Here is a 23,879-nt window from a genome sequence, read left to right on the forward strand (position 1 = left end):
AGTTGTTGTGCAGCGTTATTGAGACTGTAAATGGGAACACAGCGGGCTTACCCATTTTACAACCCAATGTTTCAGCACCAACCCATCCGTTTGATAAACCTGCTGTAATAAAAACGTCAAAAGTTATCCTTCCCTTGTAAAATAATCTTTAAAGACCCTGCAAAGATTTCCAGCTCATATAAAAACCAGATGGTTTTAAATTCCGTGGCTCCCTGGTGCGTATTTCAACGTAAGGCATTCGCCGTCATTATTCCTCCCAACTGAGAAAATAGCCCCTAGCACTTGGGAGTCAAGTAATAGCGACCCGTGGGCCGCATAAACTTCTGTTCTCCTCGTCTGGTTGATAAAACTACTCTGATACCGTTACGCAGAACCATTATGCACCATGCAGCTTTAAATTGTATACTCGCTGCTTGGAGCTTTGTTGAAAATGTTTTGGGTCAAAGGTTTGTTCGTTGGTCTCCGTGGGTTCTCCAGGATGGATTGCTATGCAATAAACTCGAGTACTTCAACCTTGAGGATAGCGACAGCCTGGTTTGATTCATATAAAGGTAGATAACTGCTCTGTGGCTGGTTGACTCAAACAGGTTTCGTCTGTCAATGAGGTGGACTTTCCCATGTCGTCTGCTCGTGGCTACGCTGAGGGAGTGTTGCTGACGCCGATTGGCTGATTGCGCTGTACCACGTGATATCCCATTCACCAGAAGCACGTGACACTAACTCCAACTCGCGCTGTGTACACAGTCGACAGTAAGCTAGCCTTCCATGCTTCAGCGATTAGTGAATGGGTGCAGTCTTGTCAGAAACTAGAAGGGGTGTGTGTTGATGGGTCACACACAAGGAAGGGAGTAGAATTCCGTCTCAAGCTTCGGTTCGGATTATTATATCAAGACGGATTCTAAACGCACAACACCAATGAAGGACCAGGCCTGTTCCGAGTTTGTGTTTATGCCTCTGAAAGGGGACTCGGCTCGAAGCGCAACCCCAACGAAGGAAACAATGAGTGCCCCGACAAGCCCAGACACAGAGTCAGAAGTGACTTTAGTGAGATCTAAAATTGTCGTGGTTGGGGATTGTAGCTGTGGGAAAACTTCCCTTATTCGGATGTACTGCAAACCCGGTGAATTCTCGGATGTAAGTATGCTTTGAACTTTCTTAAACTAATTGTTTGACGTTTCTGTATTTGCAGTCGGTGTCAAGGCCTTTATGAATGGCCCAGGTTGGGTCTGCTTGTGCAATCGGGTACATATGACTGTCAAAGTTGATAAGACCATTTCCGGCTTTCCTTGTGATTAACGTGTCACTATTTATATACATTCAGATAATTCCGCTAACTGTTCATCCGCGTTAACACACCCAAACTGTATAAACGGTGATATTTAGAAACACATGTCGTTGCACAACACATGTTTACGCTACAGGTGAAATACATTCCATTCGACTTGCGAAAACAACCCATCTGTCATCAATATACACCAGGGCGTCTGTGGGATGCCTCTTCTATTGACTTCTCATACTTTTGTCTCCTTATTCAACCCAGCGTCACTAATGCCTGGTTTCACCGCATGTTATAAATTCAGATTGCTTTCAGATGGTATTGTATCACTGAGCACATCAATATTAATCACAGCTATGGCGTGAGTAAGCATTGTATATAGGTATTATGTTCAACATTAAAGTTGACGCCCGGAGCTTAATTACATATCAAACATACTTTATCGTATTGATGAAATACCGGATGGATATTAAGTTGTTATTTTTGTATCCGAATATGTGATAAATATCACACCTAAACTATTCGTGTCTCGAAGTATGTCCTTGATCGAACTCTCAACGAGGGTATACCAGGGCTCACTTGCCTAAAGCGATCTTAGCGCTAAGACGATCGTAACTCCCATACTTTAAGCATAGGCTTTCAATAGTCTTAGCGCTAAGATCGTTTTGTGCAAGTGGGCCCTGGACTGAATAAATTAAACCTTTGATTCATTTACTCTATAATCCCAGACAGTTGCTTTCGTAATAAAACGTCTTAATTTAAACAAGTACGCTCATTTACTTCTTTGACATTCTTAACGTGTTGCATCTGACACTACTAATCACCCGGCTTGAGCGCAATACCTCCTTTAATTAAGACCCGTCTTGACTTTCGCCTTATTAAATACTCCCGTACAATATCTGGGTAAGAGCAATTGTTATTAGCGGTAATTCCCTTTGATCTAAGCCGCTCACGCCCCACTGACTAATTTCGTACGTATTGTGAGGTAATGTGAACTGTTAATTAGCCATTGACATTCGTGGACATGAAAGCGATCATCTCATACAGCATCGCACGGCCTACTCCATTGGATATGACCAAATGTATGCAGTGTTTCAGAGGAATGACGAACATCAGTAGGTTGGCTCCCAACCTCATGTCTTGGAATGACGTTTCTCTTTTCACAGTGCTCTGGTGAACCAATTTGTTTTCCCGTTTGTTTGGAAAGGAGTTTTTAGGGGTTAATTACGTCATCGTTTGGTGTGTTCAATCCGCGCGGGATTGGAAATTCGCTTCCGTTTTAATGAGATTATACTGTTGATAATGTTTTATATTTTTCTCGAGCTTTACATTCAGTTCCGTCGTCTCTTTAAACTTTCTTGGCCGTTTCCAGTTTCACAACAACTTCGAATCTTTTATAACAGGGTCATTAAAAATGGTAAACAGCGAACCTTGTTGTTTGAATGGTGTACGTTTTCTTTCAAATATATCCAAATTGAAGAACTTGATACCGTTTATGTGAAGGTATAAGACGAAAACGTAAAGTGATTACATGTGCTAAGTCAGGGCCGTACAGATACCACTCCTGAGCCGTAATAGGTGTAAATATGTGTGACATTTGTATTATATTGACGCTGTTTGGAAGAATAAAGGTTAACCATATATCTTACTATGATATGACTATGTTAGGTACCCCGAGCAAATTAAACGGAAAATCTCGTCTCACCGTATCATCTTGATACAGCAATCTTAATAATTCACTTTGGTAAGACGATCGTACACGTCCAAATGAACGTCTAGCCAGCGGTTGTTTTCTTTTTTACCTTGACCCAAAGCGTACAAAAACATACAGGGATCGTATTGCAGTTTGTAATGAGAATCTTGGTTTTTTTTGTAATCAAATTGAATTTTTATAATTTTTTGAATATCTCTCGAGAAGAAAGACCGTATAAGAATACCAGCGTGGGAACAACAATACTTGAAGTGCTTTTGTGAGTCTCTGTGTAGCGTTACGATGTGGGCACTTGTATAATATATGACAGCTATCGCTACGGTCCTGCGCGATGACTTTGGAATTAATATGTATATCATTTTTGTAACTAAAAGCCAAGGCAAGTCCTAAGAAAGTCTAGTTCTTTTGGTTCCACAGCAGAAGAGGAAAGGCTCTTTTGAACAAAAACGTACAATTGCTTTAACGGAGTGTTTTCTTTGACTGAGTATTTGTCTACTCTAGCTATGTCAGGTTTCATTGACGAAAGTTCGACTACCCTGAATGTTCAACGGGAACAATGTTTCTGTGTTCGGTTTTGCATCCAGAGACTGGCAGAGTGGAGATCGCAGCAAATGCATGCCATTCCCTTGAAAAAAACGTCAATGCAGGTGCATATGTGCCAAACCACTCACATTACATCAAGCACTTGGTAATCGTTCTCTGCCCGTTGGCGAGGATAACCACAACGAAAACGTTTTGGCAATCATCAACCCGAGTGGCTAACGTACCTTCCATTTACATGTATTGGAATGTCCCTGGCTTGAAAGGTCTCTAAAAAGTTGCATATTATGTGAAATTGGAGGTAATGGTAATTTTCCCATGTGTAAGTTGCTAATTTTAGACGGGCATCTTTTTGCACAATACCTTCCTGCACATCCTATAATGGGCAAGCCATGGGGTTTATATTTAGCGCAGGTGTGCTGACGTCTTTGGATGGTTATTTTGGATACTGCTGGCTGTGCTCGCGTCTCTGATCTTCATGATAAGGGGTGGCGTAGTGCTGGATTGCTAAATGATTGAGTTTTCCGTCATCGTTTCCATAGACAATGACACGAGTTATGTTTATTTATGGCGCAACTACCTATGCGTATAACATCCAGTGCCATATCGGTCATGTACAAACGAACGGCTGTCTTTACAAACAAAGGTGATGAAAAACGAATGTTAATTTATTGATACCAGGAAAAAGAACGTTTTTTTTACTTGTTGATGATAAAAATGATTTTAAGTTGTGGTTGTATTTAAATATTATTTGTACTGATAATCAGTTTTTAGTTGGCATGAAATGTTTTCACGACTTGATTATTGCTCATCATTATGGAAACGATTCCTTGTGATGTGTGATGTGTGACGTTGGTTATAATGACTTATTGACGGTTACTGCTAGTCTGTCTCCCAGACTCAAAAGAATAAATTGAAAAAGGAGTCCAACTCAAGTCAAGAATAATTTGGCAAGTCTAGATTGCCTCACCCGAAGTGGAGGATTGTCCTGGGCTCCATGTGGAGTTTATGTTATATTTAGTAGATATAGGTTTTTGAACAAGAGAACTTTATTTTTGGGACTAAATGGCAGTCTAGGGTACTATGCTCGTGCTCGATAGTGCGATGGGTTTGGATGAGTGAACAATTCGAAATTAACGATTAACGATTTTGAGCCTCATGCGTTAGTTTGTTCTGAATCTTGGATTCTTCATTGATGAGGTGACTTACACAACACAGAGCTCGGTTTGACAGGGGCGTGGCCTTTGACAAATGATTGGCAGATATTGATGAAGCATCAGATTTATCTTGACTTTTATTATCTGAAGTGAAGGTTTGCAAGTGTGAATTACATGTCGCTGTACAGCTGAAGGGTCCAATACGGACAATTTCACTCACTTAAAGGGACTCTCCAAGGAGACGTAAAACAATGTTAATGTATCTCGTATCTGGTAAAGCGTCCCCTGGGGTCATACCACAGCCTTTAGTTTTTGTGAGACGGCGAGGACTATCTAACCAGCTAGCATGTAGTTGGTTTTTATCAACCTACAGTAAACTGAATTAATCCTAGTTTGCTGACATGCGCACAGGGGACTATTGATAAGGCACGTGTTTGTGCAAGAATCAAACGTTGTTTATAATCTCGTTGCGTGTGGGAACATACTTAAGGTATTTAGCAATCAATATCCATTAAACTGCGGTTGTAAATTTCACGTTGTGACGATATAAAAACTAATATTTCAAGTTGCTTAACAGTGAGGGTGTTGCCTCGGCACAAACGCGTTTCAATATTTCATTTTGGTTTTGAAACTCACGCGTGAGAAGAAAAGAAGTTGTTTATTTATGAGACTTTTCATGCAAAAACTACAAAGCATTAAATGGAATATGTTCCGCGAACTGATAATTTGAGTAATAGACTGTTGGATTTTACTATGAAATCTACGGAAAAAAGAATAATTGGAAGCATTTTGTTTTCAATTTGCATGAACAGGAAGTAATCGACCCACGTTTTCTACCCTGGGAACCTCTCGTTGTAGTGAAATGATGTGAAATGGGTTCAACTGCAGTATTTGTCAGCTCTCATTGGATAATTCAATCTCTCCAAAACATGAACACATTTCTTGCTACACAGCGGAATTCTCCTTAAGAACCGTAGCATTAAAAACAACAGGTTGTAAGACGCGATTACATGGGATTATTTCAAATAATGTTTTGATAAAATTACCGCTAAAGTAAATTACATCTAAATAGAATTTCAACTTTAAGATGCATTTGTCGACAGAGACGATTTGCCGATCTATTTAATGGACTGGAATATTGGCCGATTCGCGGATAGCATCTGCTCGGCTGAGTTTGAAAATTTGCGAAATTGGATGTGAAATGTTTCATTAATATCAGTTGTCTGCTGTGGGCTTCTGAGAATATCATCATCAATATCTCCGCCTTCAGCCGTCATCTCCCCCTCCACAAGTTGTAGGTTCCATTGCCCGCGGATGAATTGCATTAAGACTATCTGCACAAAGTTAATGCATTGTCATTTTTTCAAATGGATTCCGGTTTCTTAGAGGATTCCATTAGATGTGTCATTTCTTGAACTTATCACTTTCAACATCCCCGCAATGCCATCAACGGCATGCTCCTCGTTTTTATTATCGTAGTGCTCATTACGCCAGCATATTTGGTCATAGAGACTTTGTGTTTACCATAGCTCATGATTTCGTAAGGTTTAGTGGGTTCAAATCCAAAATTCGACGTTATTATGTTTCTAGGTTTGTCAGCACCGTGCCCGTGTTCCCCGCCGTGATATTGCTGGAATGTTGCTAAACGTGGCGTTAAAGCATACTCGTTCACTTTAATATACCACTCTGAAGGTGGAGAAACATGGCCGATTGAGAGAAATATTTCTTCTTGTGTGTGCGCGCGTGCGTGCGTGCGTACGTGCGTACGTGTGTGTAACGCCGTGGTTCACTTCGTAGACAGTTTTCCCTTTTTGGGTAATAACTGCTATCCATATAGAACATAGTTTCAAAGTTTGTAAATTTAGCGAAAAAAAATAAAATATATCATACCCATGATTGTTTGAAGAGCAATAGACTAACTGACTATGGAATTTTCGTGGCATGTAGACAGACGTAAAGTGCTACTTTTTATTGGACATGTCAGCGGGTTATTACCGTGTTGGCGGCCACTGACCTTTCACCTGCAGGTGGTGGGGACGCAGGATGGCCAAGGTTGAAGGTCGCCGAGTGACCGGAAACAGACGAGCTCTAATTAGCACTCTGTCAAAGATACCTGAGGGGACGTATTCTTTCCAAGTCTCCATGGCGAACGCGTTATTGTAGAGGTGAAAGAGGCAGGTTTCTCGCGTTAACCATAAATCTGATCTAGTGAAAGCTGTAGTTATCCTTTGTATTGAGCTTTATGGCAAACCACATGCTTCATATTGGACGTAGTCTATTTGAAGAGTGATGCACGAGATGTTGTAGCCTTATGACAAATTACCACGTGAGGAGTCTCAGCGCCCGGAGGAGGGAATAATTTTACGATCTGTTGATAGAAATTCAACCGCCATCGAACGTGCCTTACAATCTCGAGCTGCATATTGAATTTAGATAAATATGGCGACAAAACGATTCCGTAATCATATGAAATATCTTTTTACGATGGTACGGTCTTTTCGTAGGATTCCGACTAAATCACGAGCATGTGTGAATAAACATATGAAAAGACAAGTCAACTGTTTACCTGAAAACACAGGGGAACGAAAATAAGGGAATTGCTTGAGAATTGACAAGTTTTGTCAATGATGCGTCAAGTTTGGAAATTTTCTCCACATGTCTACCATTAAAACTATACTCACTCAATCCCAATTTTGGTGACATATACTCAATTATTTGATATTTATGCGAACTTTAAAAAATCTATAACTATTTATTCACTAATGTACCACCTTCAGCGTGAATTAGGATGTAAGATGGTCTCGCCGTTAATGCACTCTATTCATTTCGGAGGATTTTCGGTGTTTTTGTTATTTTGGTGATGGTCAATTACCATTGGATACTAGTTGAAATAGAAACAGGGCCGCTTTATAGTGTTAACAGAGATGGGATGAGGCTTCAAACCCTTTTAAGTTGGAGTTCTATCCAGTAGGCGTTTAGTCCAGTAATTGAGGGGGATTGAATAAAATTACCTCTAATTTAAGATATTCATGAAGAGACGAGATATTGCTTGATCAGTAGTTTATGTCATCAGGGAGACCCAGACATTCCATTTGTACATACACATTGAGATCAATTCTTCGTTTCCATTTAAACCCTTAAAAATCGTAAAACGCCGAAATACATCCACCACATGCTACTTTATTACCTCAATTACGGGAGACAAATTCCTCCGCGGTCTGTCTCGCATCGGTGTAATGCCGGGGGACTCATTACGTCGGCTTTTATTTTCTCTCTCCGCGGAAAGATGGTCACTTTGCAATCGAACTGATTAAAATAGACGATGACGATTGGAATTCCGATAGAAAATCCACTTATGTCACCCAAAACACCACCTGATGGACTCCATTGCGTAAGAAGAACAGGCCAAACGGTGATCGTCCGGCACACTTCTGTTTATCTTCCAATGCATTTGGAGTGAAAAGGAATCGATTAGGTTAGAACGGCTGAACATATTGCTATGTAAGTAGATGAGAGAGGCAGAAATAATTGGTGACTTGTGGATCGAAGGAGAATAAAGTTAGTTTGATTCGTGACATGAAGATACTGGATTCGATTTCTGGCCATGCAATGTTGACTTGTGTCATCACCCCCACTACACATTCCATGTGCAGTGATATTGTTAAACGTCGGGATGCCAAATTGATGTTTTCCTTCGTCCTATGAACGTTTACTAAAGTACTAGACAAGAATACTTAAGATTTGATCTCGATATGAACTACTGCCTACTTCAGCATACACTAGTATTGAAATGGCATTGGTATGGATTTCATCGGTAATGTATTTGTCGATTGAAATGAAAGAGTGATGCTTCTGCCCACGAAATGGGATTCTTATTTCAAGAGAGATGCATTCATCAGATTCTGTTGTCAGAATTGACAGTTATATATGGTAGTTTTGTTGCAAATGATCGAGACGATAATAAACAGAATTGATATAGAAGATTCGCCCACACAAGAATAGGGCCTCAGTTGACTATCGCTCAGTCTCAGAAAATAAATAATTTTGATACAAACATGCAAATAAATTTGAATAGAAAAGGAACCACGTTGAGATGGGAGATTCAGAACCTGAACCTGCGGAAAATATGGACTTGCTTCATTAAGGGCCATAGCATTACAGTAAGGGCTGGGTGGAAGGGGAAATCATATGGTTGAGGGACTGTGACAGCGATTAGGGCCCACGTACAGAAGTTTTGCAAACGCACATGCACGCACACGTCGTTCTTCCTGCCAGTTTGAGGACGTTTCAGTATCAGGTCCTGACGACCACCATGTAGTGTAAAGGAGTAACATGACCCTTGTCAAATACATGAATCATGTAGGTCACCATGTGTTACCGGAAAGGCAATTAAGACAGACAATGGTGTAGTACAATATCGTCAGTATTGTGGATCTAGGTTTATTGTTCGTTGCAATTAAACCCGGAAACACATACTGATACGTGGTGTGCATTTTAAGTCGGCCATTTAAAGTGATACTTGTTTAATTCAAATGCAAATGTTGTATTATGCAACACCGTAAAAGGCAAACATTCTATTTACATAGTACATTATTTGCAACTCCGTAAATATGCACTGGAACCACTATGGTTGGACCCTACTTTTCTTCAGTCACGGAGTCCCTCTTTAAACACATGAAACAAAGGAAAAAGAATCACACATATTCCCATCGCCACACATCCCTGGAAAAGCCGAGTGCAGTTAGGTCGTTTACAGAATCAACATTCCTGGAGTACGCCATGTGTCATTCACGATTAATGATTATTAATGAATTGAAGCAATTACCAGAATGCCAACGCTTCATATGACGATATTTACATAGTGCCGAAGTAGTCTTTAATTGGACATTCGATTTTAGGTCAGACTTTCTTATTATGTAAAGGTCCAGGTTGGTGAAGTAACAATTATGTTTTAAATTGGCCATTGATGTACTTCATTAAACACAGCATAATGACAACTTTCAGCCGTTGATTTTAATTACCTTACTTAAGTTAATTAAATTGATTGTTTAGACGATATTATAAATATCATGACATTTAAAGAATATTAACTAGTAAGGATAAGATATATGGATACTTGCTTGATAACGGTGTTAGAACCTACACCGAAACGTCGCTCCTAATTGTAATAAAGAAGTTGTTCATCTATATATATATATCTGTTCTTAATACTCCCAACTTCTAAATGCTTTTATTAGCTTGTAGTTAATTATATATGGCACATATACAGCCATGACTCCACCGCATCATCAAACATATGTTAATGGTGTGTAGTTTGTAAATTTGGTTACACCAACAGAATTGGACAAAATAACCAGCCTTGCAGAACACCTCAACTACAGGAAATACGTATCCGCTCAGGCTGTACCGCTCAATTATACAACACTAAAATTCAACATGAATGAAAGAGTGTATTAGGAAAGGCAATGTATCAAAGATTGTAACTTCTTTCCACTCCCAATTATCTTTCCTTTGAGTCTAGCATCTTTGATTTAGGTGCCCCGCTGCTTCTTGTCGGGCGTGAAGTAAGAGATTCTGAGATTCTTGTGAAATGAGAAGGCGCTGTACACACCTGGTTTGCGGGCACAGGTGGTATTGCTTGTAATTAATTGCAGTGGGTTGTCCGCGTTGCATCACAGGACCCCGCGCTCCATTAGAATTAACTCCTGTCGAATGAAGCAACAAGTTTATTGCTCCCTACGGAATCACGGTCCATTTCCCCTCAAACACGTCCATCTCCCATATCAAGCTGTACATCTCGTCATGCAAGGCCAAAGTTCAACCCTTCAACACAGATAACATATTTCGACGCGTTGAATGAATGTTAAATATGGATTCTGGTTAAGGGTCTCACCTCTGTACCATTGGTCCTCGGTCAAGAATAAACATATTATGTTATCCGAGATTTATGTGCATTTCGTTATGCACGTTCAACAACGTCCACATGCATCACTCAGGGCTTTTCTGAAATTGTGTTCAAAGCGCCGTCAAGCCAAACCCGCTCACTCAAACGTCCAATCCAGACAGATAGCGTTTCTACGAATGAATGTAGCTTCTGGTTCAAGGTCTCATCTTATCATTGAGCCACGGTCAAGAATAAAATCATCACTTTGTACGTGAGGGAGTTGATCCACGCATATTGTGCTTCTCACAACACGTCGATTATTCAGTATTTCAGTTACATGAGGTATGCCGATCACTTAGCAGCGATAGAATAGTCTACCTGCATCACTTCGGGCTTTTCTGAAATAATGTTCAAGGCGGCGTCAAACCAAACCGCTCTTCTCCACACGTTCAACCAGGACAGATGACATTTCTACGAATGAATGTAGCTTCTGGTTCAGGGCCTCATCTCTATATCATTGAGCCCCGGTCAAGAATAAAATCATATTGATATCCAACATCCCGTGGAAGAGGGGCTACTGATCACATGGAATGACCTTCAGTATTGCTTCAGCAACAAGAACAAGTCATGGAATTATCAAACCTAGTAATATAATATATACACCTTATTTTAGAAGCAATGTGACATTTGTTAACATAGCAATGATTAATAAAGCTGTTTCAAAACGCGCACCGATTGCGTGTAACTGTATTCTTATTTAATGGCGCTTTGAGTTTTTACAAGAAAGTTATTTGGTCTATTTTATCGTATGTCATGAAGCAGTTCAGAAATAGTATCCAGTCTCATTCCAACCTCCCAGCCTCCACTCCGTCAGGCGCGCTGCAGGTTCACACTGTTTCAGTGGCTGGGACATGCGTCTCCTTGTCTGCTGTGGATACCTAACATACATGGCCGACAGTCATGTCTTTGTACAGAGATCAACGTTTATACACCATCAGCAGTACCACGTGCAGGTAATGGCTCCTGGCACCGAGGGATGCCGACCATCCCATTGTGCTGGCAACTTGTGTTATTGCAGCGTAATTGACACCAAGTGTCACTCGCCATCAATTATACCGCGATGATTACTACGACTACGTTTGTGACTAACACGTGACGCTACGCAGAGGAAATAATAACCCAAGCTGCGAAACATATAAATATATAATATATTATATATTACTTGGACATGACATTTTATATATTGGGTGGTTGGTTTGTTGTTTGTTGTTTTACGCCGCACTATTCCAGCTATATGACGGTTGTCTGTAAATAATCGAATCTGGAGCAGACAATCCAGTGTTTGATATCATGAGCATCGATCCACGCAATTGGGATCGATGACATGCATCAACCAAGTCAGCGAGCCTGACCACACGTTAGTCGCCTCTTACGTCAAGCATGGGTTGCTGAAGACCTATTCTACCCCGGACCTTTACGGGTCTTTATGTATTGACCAGTGTGTTAGAGAGTGAGTGATTTGGGTTTTACGCCGCTTTTAGAAATATTCCAGCAATATCACGGCGGATGACACCAGAAATGGGCTTCACACATTGTACCCATGTAGGGAATCAAACCTGGGACTTCGGCGTGACGAGTGATCGCTTTTACCACTTGGCTACCCAACCGCCCCTGGTGTGTTAGAGTAGGCATCATGAATGTGTTCACCCATGTAACTGTGGGAGCGAATAGGTCCCATGTCTGTCATTAAAGCCGGTGAGAGAAGATTTGGTGGTCAGACTCAATGACTTGACTTAATGTATTACTTGTCATCGGGCACCGTATTGAGTGTATCGTCGTTCATGCTTCAATCAATGGTTTAAATTTGGCTTGCTTAGACCAATGACGTATATAGATATGTATATTGTATATACGTCTTTGCTTAGACTCATTGAATTGCAGCTTTCTTTTATGTAGCTGGAACATTGCGAACTTCGGCGCTAAACAAAAAATGCACCCACTCTCTTCACATGCGTGGCATTGTCAATATCTATTTAGTCTTAAAAAATCAAACTCCGACACAAAACGCTATTAAGGGTTTAGAACAAGTCCCAGATGACACACTGGCAGATGAGTATGGACAGAAATTATTGGACTGTGGGCATCTTATTCAATCAGCTCCCTGTTGTGTCTCGTAGCGCAATAAGGCCACATTTCTAAAAATTATATGGTTACGGATTTTCTGCTAACCAATGAACTTAAATTCTCATATTAATATACGTGTGTTGCTCAACATTGTTTTACCTTATTTGGCATAAAATAACTGAGTCAGTTTGTTTATTTTGATAGGTTTGTTTTAAGTTCATGATGTTAACTATCTAACAGTAACATTTATGTGTAATTCGCTTCATACGATGTGTGACGTGACCAGAAACTGTACATACAATTGATTTTATTAATTATGTGAAACGCTGTATTACCCGGAGGCCTTACTGCACCTTGCAAATTTTGCTATAATTTGCTGACTACATCATTTCCAAATATGAAAACTATGCGGACATTATATATCAGTCTTGACCTTCTCAATCACCCTGTAGTGAAATCAAAACACCTGCCAATCTGTCAGCAAGTGAGACGATAAGGCCTGTGTTATCGATGCTATCTCTGCTCGGTGCCATGTAGAAATCTGCTGTTGCTCTTACACACTCGTCTGAGACAGTTCCTTACCAGTCCAAGAGACGACCATAAACCATTAGTTGTCCGAGAAGACTGTACCTGTTGCACCTACAGAAATACTTGCGTTGATGGCTATAACTTCTTAACTATCCCAGAGACTTCCATAGCAAATCATCTGATGCAATGCGGTGGCGACAGTCTCCTTGGTATAGTTAGGTATGATCTCTCAAAGTAATCAGGAACGTCCAGGAAAATGGATGTGTTTCAATATGCCCTGAAACTTAACGCCTCTGACAATTTGTCAAGCTGCCTGTTGTCATGTTATGAACACGTGAAGACACATACCTCCACTCGTACACCTGTACCATACTACTGAACTTTGTTCATAATTTCAAGATATTTGAAAACGTCATATTACATTAGATTGTCGAAACTGGCAGACGCTCCGGAAATGTCAAACATAACATCATTAATCTGACGGTGTCTTACAAAATGTCAGCAGTCAAACCGTGCCCCGGATCTGAGGCGTCAAACGTGCAGAACCAAGGATAGCTTATGATGTTTTATATTTATTATTAGTTTTCATACAACATGTATTAAAGGGCCAACTGATCTAGCCTTTGGATATAGCCTTCTATTAATAGTGGGTAACATGTGCTTGAATCCGTGCTGAACAACTTGATCCATCTTGTATTATAGCCTTCGTTGACAGATTTTAGGACTCCATATTGAGCAATAACCACAAACTATGCCAATATATTCTTGTTAGAGGCCCTGGAGCAATAACATTGTGTGTTATCCCGGTCTATCTCTAAACTTATACTCCGTCCGTCGTTCATCCGACATTTGCCCACTGAGCTGTCTTGCGCAGACAGGAGGGTGACAGATGACGAAAAACAAGATCACTTAATGGAGCAACCCCACGAGAAGCATGTGTAAAAACATATAGCAGAAATCCAATTATCCAACATATACACCGTGTAGTTAAAAGGTCAACTGTAACATCCCCACACTTTCACACACTGCAATGCTCCATATTATACACCAAACGTTGTAATGGGACATTTGAAGCCCCGCGCGGTAGTCATGCCTGCAGATAGACGGCCCGTGCAGTTGCTCGTCTGCTATCATAAGGCGCGGGAAAATTCGTGTCGTCTGCTCATGAAATTGCAATAACAGAAGACAATCAGCCGACATTATGTTCGGGGTTGGCTGCCAATATTGCCCCTTACTAGTGTCAGGACCCATAGACGTGTATGCAGTTTCGTGAAATGGACGCCATTTCACCTTATTATTGCTGTTCGTGTTGGTTGAGCTGCTAAAACTGATTATTGAGAACCATTCCCTTGTATATTACCCCAACGGTCGATACTGAAACGCTTTTACGATGACAAAGACGATCAGTTATATGGAGTTGTCGTCAGATTAGATATTTTTCGGAAGTTTTAGCATCTCCTGCTGTTCTGAATCAATTGATAGTTTGGGAAAGGAGAAAGAAGAAATAATCCGAAACAATTCTTAAACATTCGTCAGTCGCTGAAGGAGAACAGCATGGCAGCAGTTCCATGTTGTTATCCCACTCGTTACTATTGCTGTCGCCAGTTTATGCGAGTCGAGTGGTTTGTATTTTATCGGCCCATACTGAAACATCCACTTATCCTGATGCTCAAATGTGTAGGTGAGATATTGTAAATTATGCATCAGAGATCATGTTTGTACCCTGCTCTCTTTGGGTGTTTATACACAATAAGTCTTCTCCTTCTCCTTCTGCTTCCCCAAAGTATTGTTAAAGGTCTAGGATTGACAACTACATTATGAAAAAGTTCGTTTAGGACCCCTTTCAAATTGTCTCCTCGCAATACGGCCGTACCGCTCTCACACAATCCCACCAAACCCCATCCAATCGCCATTCACTGCTGTCCTCCCTCATCCTATTTACATTCTAACTGTAAGACGCGTCGTCATTCCATACATCTCACGGTTTTCAAATTAAGTCTGGAAGGACACGGTTGTTGTTTTTATGCATATTTGGAAATCTTAACTGCCATCCGTGGACGAAAAGAAATATTTATGATGTGAACTGCAGATTGTTCCGCCTGCATGGAGTCGTCGCGTGGCTGCTCGCTGGGAGCCTTCTGTTGGTCTTAGAGGGGGGCATCACACTCTGCTCCGCTTTTTGCAAGTTTTTGTGCTTGTTTGTGTTGTTTTCTCGTGAAAGGTTTCTAAAACTAAACTGATCAGACAGATGAAACTTGGTATGAGAACAGTGCCGTCACTTTGATGTGACCCGTGAAGTTCCGGGGTAGAGTAGGTCTTCAGCAACCCATGCTTGCCTTAATAGGCAACTAAGCATGTCGTAAGAGGCGACTAACAGGGTCGGATGGTCAGGCTCGTTGATGCATGTCATCGTAGCCTAAATGCGTGGATCGATGCTCATGATGTCCATCACTGGATTGTCTGTCACGATTATCTCCAGACCGCCGTCATATAGATGGAATATTACGGAGTGTGGCGTTAAACCACAAACAAAAACTATTATGAATTTCAATGACTGTCGTCACATATGACAAAGGTGACAGGGGTGTGAAGGTAACCTTATTTTCAAAGTAATTATGATTTTTATGACAACAAACTTGGCTGTTGGGAGGGTCATGAAAAAGGAGCATCTGTTCGGAAGGGTCGCAGAAGTACTTCATGAATGAAAAATCACCGCCTCGGCTATAATTAAAGGCCCATCCTTTATGCCCTAGTCTTCCTATTTGTTGTTACTTCACACAGACCTGCAAATTATTCTTCAAAGTTGTAGAAGCCCTTTGGTTGTGGAGAACCCACACCATGACTGTATGTTCCTTTTATCAACGTCTAAAAATAAACATTCTTAGCGATGAAACAACTCGAGAACTTTACTTTCCTTCATATGAAGTTCTCAAATTACACAACTTGTCTGGGTGGTAGTGTCCTTCGTAGAGTGTGGGAAACTTGCCTGGATTCGTGCCTTGCGGCTCAAATTACCGGAAGTCTGCGTTTTTAATTACCAAACTTCCAGAATTGTCAAGTTGACTTCCGCGTCCTAAGAAAGGCACGACTCGCTAGCACGCTGAGACTGTCGTGGTGGAGAAATATTGTAACATACTGGACCATCCCCACCCATCATATGTGCATTACGATCCGGCTACGCCGCGGAAACGTCCAACTACTCGCATACTTCCCCCAGCTGTGTTATAGATTATGTAAACGAGATTAGACATATCGTAGACGGTGACAATGACGCTCCCAGGCTGATTCTGGGACAACAGAATGAACATTGATATGAGTGCTGTGTATGATAGAATGTAGGTTTTTTTAAGAGTGAGCAATCACAGGGTGCCACATTCTTATAGTAACTAAGATTCTCCTCCTCTCCTCCTCCTACTACTCCTACTAGTCCTACTACTACCAATATTTCTACTCAGAGGCTTAAAGGACTATTTACTGACCTATTAACCCGAACTGTCTACCATAAAGTTTGTATGCAATCTACTTGTTTTGCTTCTACAAAAATATGTTTGATAATATAATACTGACGTGCTTAGACTACTTTTGGTCTATGCGGTCTTGTTGATTACCAATATGCAATAAGTGGAATATTCTTTCAATGAAACCTCGGAGCAAGGCTAATACTACTACTACTACTACTACTACTACTACTTCTACTGGGGCGGTAGGGTAGCCTAGTGGTTAAAGCGTTCGCTCGTCACGCCGAAGACCCGGGTTCGAATCCCGACATGGGTACAATGTGTGAAGCCCATTTCTGGTGTCCCCAGCCGTGATATTTTCGGAATATTGCTAAAAGCGGCGTAAAACCACACTCACTCACTCACCACTACTACTACTACTACTACTACTACTACTACTACTACTCCATCTGATACATTGAAGCTTCAACGAAAACATAGATTTCTGTCCAACAGCCTGTTGCGTGCAGAAACTCAATACGTTCAAGTTGGTGCAAGTCAAATACCCAGCCCGAACATTGCCTGACCAAGAATACAATCAGCATTCATCTCTTCCTATTGCGAACATGCTGATGTCCTGCTGCGGGCAGGGCTAGGGAGCCCATGTGTTTGCCACGTGGTTGCGGAGATTAGAAGGAATAACGCAATACCCTTTTAACGACAACGAGAACGAGAAAGTACTTATGTGTGTAGATTTGTTTAATCCTGATTTGTCTCAACCCTGTATCTGCTGTTGTTAATTCTACCCCTGTGGTGTTTGTGCTTCTTTTATTGTGCTACCCCGTCAAGAACTATGAAGTGTTGGTTGTATGTCCACAACAGGGTGTCAGACCCTTCACACTGACGCGTGGTTGAATGATGAACAATCACCCATGATGGCACCCACGCCGTATCACACACTCATTGCACACATAACTTACTCACACATGATGAGACGCTCGCTAACACATGGCACACTCTCTAGCACATGATGACACATTCTCTAACACATGACACTCTAACACACGACACACTCTAACACATGATGACACTCTCTAACACACGACATACTCTCTAACACATGACACACTCTCTAACACATGACACACTCTCTAACACATGGTGACACGCTCAGAAGCACATGGTGACACACTAGCACATCATGACAGTCGTTAGGAGTAACACATGATGGCACAACCACAAGCACATGCCAAGATTTCTAGCTCATGATGACGCGCTCGCTAACAGTAAATGACACATGACACAGTCGTTAGCAGTAACATATGATGACATACTTACAGCACATGATGACACAATCGTCAGCACATGATGACACTCTCACTCACAGTACGAAACATGATGACACGCTCTGAAGCACATGGTGACACGCTCGCTAACTGTAAGCAGCACCCGACACACTCACTAACACGTCTTTTAACGCATGATGACACACTCGCTACATTAGCGGCACAGTCTCATAGTTGACTTTCGCTGACTCTCTGGTGTTCACACAAGATGACAACTAGTCTATGAAATCTCATATTAACAAAATATAATTCTCTCAGGAATACTTAGCCTGTCTCACAGACCCTAGACTAACATTTATTCTATGAAATCTTAATATCACACTATACCCTTCTTGACTCTAAAAAAATTAATAAAATTCCCGATGCTGATTTCATAGAGCCAGCTAGAGCTGACTATAATTGCTTTTGTATGAGTTTTTTTTATATTTCATAAAATAAATATATTCCACAGTCATGGTGCAGCACTACCCAGACCCTAAAGAAGAAACTTAAAAAGGAGTTCAACACAAGTCAAGAATGATTTGGCTTGCCTAGATTGCCTCAGCTCCTGAAATTAACGATTGTTTGAGGGCCCATTTGGATTTTACTCTTTTTATTTTGTAGATATAGATTTGTAAATAAGATAACTTTATTTCTGGGACCAAATGTCAGTCTAAGGAATACTGAACCACCGGATGACAGGCGTAATGTTACATGTTGGTTACATCAACATAAGCCATTCTTGAGTTTGTTGACCGTTGACCTTAGCCTGTCATGGAGCTGATTATATGGTAAATTTAACCTTGCTGTAAAATAAACCAAATCACGTGGGTAATTAGCGCTGACATCTGGGGTCGTTATCGCTGGCATGTGTTGGCCACGCAATAGGCTTAAATGTCATTACTTTAGGAAGTGTGTGTTTAGATCCCCGTGGAACAGAATTGCCAAGGACGTGTTTTTTTGCGATGAGTTTAACCTATGCAAGGAGTTTGAAATAGATTCTTAGATTCTGCACGTTTGATGTTTGGACGTTAGAACACAATCTGTATACACATGATCTGGGCTACGTCACTTCTCCGTTTGACCCCGAATGTTTGTGAGACAATTCCAGGTCAAAACTTTTAAAAAGTTGAGAAAATGTTACCTTGGTAAAGTAACTTTGAAATTAAGCTATGGATATTGTGTCTACAATATCTACATCTGCAGGTGTTATAAACATACTCAATCTGGGCGCACATACTGCTTACGCTGAGCCCTGAATATGGATGCATACGTACCAGGTTACAATCGTCAAGCAATGGCTTCAGCAAGGGAAATCAGCCAATTTTCTTTTCTTTAATTGAATTGATTAAATGCCATCGGCAATTTGCTGATGGGGTTTTTTTGCAGGACGGATTTAGTCCTGCTTAATTCCAGTCTCCAGAACTGTTTCGATTATATGTCTGACGGAATTTGCGAAAACTAGAATTATGCACCAATACACCACAAGCATCAGTTAATTAAATCCATGCAAATCTATATCATATGATCAAGTTAACCATAGCTACAACGGCATGGCGCTGACGGTATGATGTAAGCTACAACGAACCCTCGTGGGATAATTGTTGAAGTCAGCATAAATGATGACAGCAGCATCGTTCGTTCTCACAATCATCCTTCAAGCCGATTTGAGACTGACGATATGTACACAATCGCAATCTGTCCACACTCACTTCACTTGATTCCAAAATTCAAACATCGAGGTACAAAAAATGGAACAGCAAGTCCTAGCGAGGAAGGCTCTCCGGAAAACTACTTTGAAACTTTTTTCATGATTTGTTAAGGTCATTAATTATATGATGTGTTTTGAATCTAGAGTCAGGGATAGTCAATACGTGCACCTGTTTTAATATATGAGCGCTAAGTAGCATAGTCACATAACTTGTTTTGTGTTTTGGTATGAACTAATCTGAACCTCGTCTCGTGCCAGGCGCGAGCCCGTTACCGGAGACTGCCGACTTTGGGAAAATTAATTAGGCATAAGTTAAGTCGGTGGAACTGGTCCGTTCATTAGATGAATAGCGTTATGGCTGGCGGTAGAACTTGGCCGTGTAATGTGGAGTGTGATACAGGATTGCTTCGATTCATTAGAGAGCTGTGTACATGAGCTTTTCACGCTACACTGAAACTGTATGAGAATATATCAAATGTCTCGTAAATTAATGTCTTCAACACCAATGAGCCGCAATGCGTATAAACGGCTATCCTAGTCTTTGACAACAGCTAAAGTGCCATTATGACATCGCTGTTAATTTGGACAAGGAAACAGGTCCTTCTATTGTTAAAACTAAAACCCAAAGGATTTCTGTGTGAAATGTGTATTTATTCCGTTAGGCTGCAATTTCAATAATTTCATCGTACAAACGAATAATGGGGTGATATACATTTGGCCATACTTTGGCTTCATGATCATATTCGTTTGTTTGTCAGTCGTATACCAGACCGCCTCCGTGGTCTAGTGGTAGAGCGTCCGCCCAGAGAGTGGAAGGTCTTGGGTTTGATCCCCGGCCGCGTCATTCAAAAAGACGTTAAAAGATGGTACTTGTTGTTATCCTGTCTGGTGCTTGGCATTGAGAGGGTAAAATAGGAACTGGTCAGGTCGGAGTCTGTATGCTGTGTCTCAGTGCGGCATTGTATCTCAGTGGGCTAGCACTATAAATCGGCATTAGTCCGGACTAGTGCAAACTGCCACATACAGACACACGTGCATGCACGTCGCAATGTAAGTGCAATAATCTTGAACGCGACGTTAAACCCCTTTCACCTCACCCAATAATAGTCCACCATCTTTTACACTACATAAGTAGGATCTGTTACAGAATGTGGAAAAAACCGGGATCCAGATTCTAAGAATACTTTCACCTATTGCAATATTCTGTGCCCTTTTCACATTATTGCTTGATTAGCATCGCAGTTGTCACTGTCAGATTGATGGGAATTCTGCTGGAGGCTTTAGCCACAAAGCATCTACAAAGTATGCGCCGTGTTCAGATGCAGACAGTAATAGATGTTTCACCTGCCTTCCAGACACGTCTTCGACCATTTCATGCGGGCTTTCATGGTTATCAGCTGTTTTGAAAGCATGCCAAACTTCCGACTTCTCTTGTGGAGTGGGTGAAAATATTTTCATAGTTATCTAAGATGGGCTGATTGATATATGAGCCCTGACAAAGTCCTCGCGTGATTTCTTACCAATTATCTCCCTTGAATTTCTAATCCGTCTTGCTCGTATTTCTCATTCGTATTAGACTCAAATGATGAATCCCTTTTGATGATTTTTTTCAGACCTACACACCAACCGGTTTTGATACGTTCACATCCACCTATAATGTATCAGAGACTTACAGGATACAGATCAGCATATGGGATACATCAGGTAAGAGTTACCTCCTCTTTGTGAAATGCTCGCTGTTACACAGGTCGTGTGAAAATGGCAGTAATACCCATGATGTTGATTCTCCAAGATAAGGGGTCCCAGTGTCATGTATGACATGGATTATGAAAAACATATGTCTACTGCAACCATCAATGCATCTCCATTCATCAAGATGCACATAATTTGTTCTTGGGAGGTGATGGTTTCAATCCAAGGGACGTTTATTTCACAAGTCATACACCTAATGAATTAGAGGTACAGTGGCGAGGGAAATTAAGCAGATAGCCACGTATTGTGTTTGTCTTTAATCATAGTAATTGTAGGCCTTGTGGAGGGGGTCAGGAAATCAACGCTGTGGGGGTTGACGTCACATGTTCTAAGCATTAGCAGTGATGAGGACTATTCTGTAAAGAATGTCGTGTTTCCTGCAGACTAAAGCGCGGGATCGCGAACATGTTGGCTACATTCTCGGAACATGCAGGTGTTCGCTGGTTTTAATAGACCCAAACTATTATCTAGCTTGATAGATAAACGGGCTAGTTTGACACGAGGAGATAGTGTCACAAGACTATGTACGATGTAAGCAATTTTGTCGGAATTGGGTTACACAATATTGGAAGAAGTTTTATGTCTAGTTGAAGTGACCATGCAGTAATTTCGTATTAACATTTAAAAGTATGTTTCGTGTCATGTTCAAGAAAATTGCATTTTGTAACATCGACTTAGGTATGAGTCAAAAACAAAAGAGCCCAGCCCTGCTCAATGCAATCTCCCCCCCCCCCCCCCCCCATACACACACACACACACACACATGCACTTCTTGCCATACCCAGCTCTTCGCCCGCCTCTGGTTCTGAGGTCCAGGTGGTTGCTAATGGTTTTGCATGACGTGTAAATGTTACATCAGATTACTTCACAGTGGGGCTGACTTATCTCCTGTAGCTACTAGACACTTGTACAACACTCAAGGGGATTGTCAATAAAAATTCCAGAGATTTCAGTGGGCAAGGTAAACAAAATGTTCTACAACTGAAGCGAGATGTCAAAATATGCCAACGTTTTCAAACCTGGCAGACAAATAGTGAAGATGGGTGCATTTCTACAATGCGTTGTATAACGTTCCTTTCACATACCAAGACTTTACTCAAGCGAATCCACAGCAACTGAAGAAACAAAGGGTTGAACGTCCGAGTGGGTCTGGTATGCTGGTGTTGGAGTTATGGAATCTGTATTTTAATCCGTTTTTTTGTCGACGGGCAATGACCCTCAGTGTATGAAGAAATACACAGCTAATTTGAACTTTTAGCGTTACCCAAACAATGTTTTTCGTGCCCTCCGTTTTTGACCTTGAAAATACTTTCTTTGAAAATGCTTATCCTGAAGCTCTAGTATCAGGTTCCATCTGCGAAAACTTAACGTTAAATCATTACACAACAAAATCCCGGTCTCGTTGGACTTGTCGCTGTGCCGTGTGGGGCCATGCACCGCGTTACTTGTGATGCAAATTGAGTGAGTGGCGGGTACTGACAGTAGAGCTAGAAGAAGAAGAAGAAGATTTTATTAACGTCTCACTTGTATACCACATTTTTGTTAAAACAAATTAAAAATATAGTTACATTAAAGTTGTATACAACCAATCGCACAGCGATTTATAGGAGACGGTACATTGTAAACAGGCACATAGTAAAAAAAAAGCAAAAGCTAAATATTGAAATATACATACATTAATATACAATACAATGTTTAAGACTCAATGATATAAAATATTCCTCCGGGTATATAAAATGTCATGGCAGGTTCTGGCACAGTAAAAGGTGAGGTCATCAGTTGACAGAATCCTAATATATTTATCTTGCTCTGTCAAAGAAGTAAAATCTATCCATAAACTATTGCACTTGTTGATGAGGCTAAAACGTATTTCGTTGTAAAGGGGACAGAATAAAAGGATTTGCTTCTCATCTTCTATGACATTTTTGCAGTTAAGACACAGCCGCATCTCTCTGGACGTGCTTACCCTATCCGCGAACACCTGGTGTCACAATTGATTTTAAGCGATCCATTCATTTTGTTTTTATTTACCTTTTACTCTTAAACTTGGACTTATGTCGGCAGATAATCGAAACTGATTTTTGTCTGGCGTTGACGTTTTAAACAGTGGCCAGCTAGAGGGCAGTGCACTTGTTCGGCTTGTCCTGGTGGAATATCGCTCAGACCTGTCAGAATGATGCCATGAATGGCAGTGGCACAGTTCACGTGCAGTTCGGCAACGCTGGTGGTGTAGAGTAGCTGGGTTGTGGCCTCAATCGGTAAATTTGGGCTTCGGTCCTGCCCCACAATGAAACACGTGTAATAAAGCATGTCGCGTTGTCATACCAAGTACCTCGGAATCGTACAATGGACTCCGTTTTTAGTAGATACTTCTTATGATTTATGAAAGTGTCGTGTGGCTTTTGCTTTTTCTAAATACAAAACGCCTCTATCC

At 41.0% G+C, this 23,879-nt stretch overlaps 1 protein-coding gene across 1 annotated transcript in view; it reads left to right on the plus strand.

The window, feature by feature from the left end:
- The first annotated feature begins 708 nt into the window (after positions 1-708).
- The window catches only part of LOC139470347 (rho-related GTP-binding protein RhoN-like), a 43,242-nt gene continuing 20,071 nt past the window's right edge, over positions 709-23,879 (plus strand). Inside the window, exons 1-2 of the mRNA XM_071252724.1 lie at positions 709-1,134; positions 21,307-21,397. Coding sequence (XP_071108825.1) covers positions 916-1,134; positions 21,307-21,397 — 310 coding nt within the window. The 5' untranslated portion in view covers positions 709-915. The remainder of the gene's footprint in view (positions 1,135-21,306; positions 21,398-23,879) is intronic.

The sequence above is a fragment of the Haliotis cracherodii genome, unplaced genomic scaffold (genome assembly GCF_022045235.1).
Source record: "Haliotis cracherodii isolate W230 unplaced genomic scaffold, xgHalCrac1.p SCAF_20, whole genome shotgun sequence".
Lineage (NCBI taxonomy): Eukaryota > Metazoa > Mollusca > Gastropoda > Lepetellida > Haliotidae > Haliotis > Haliotis cracherodii.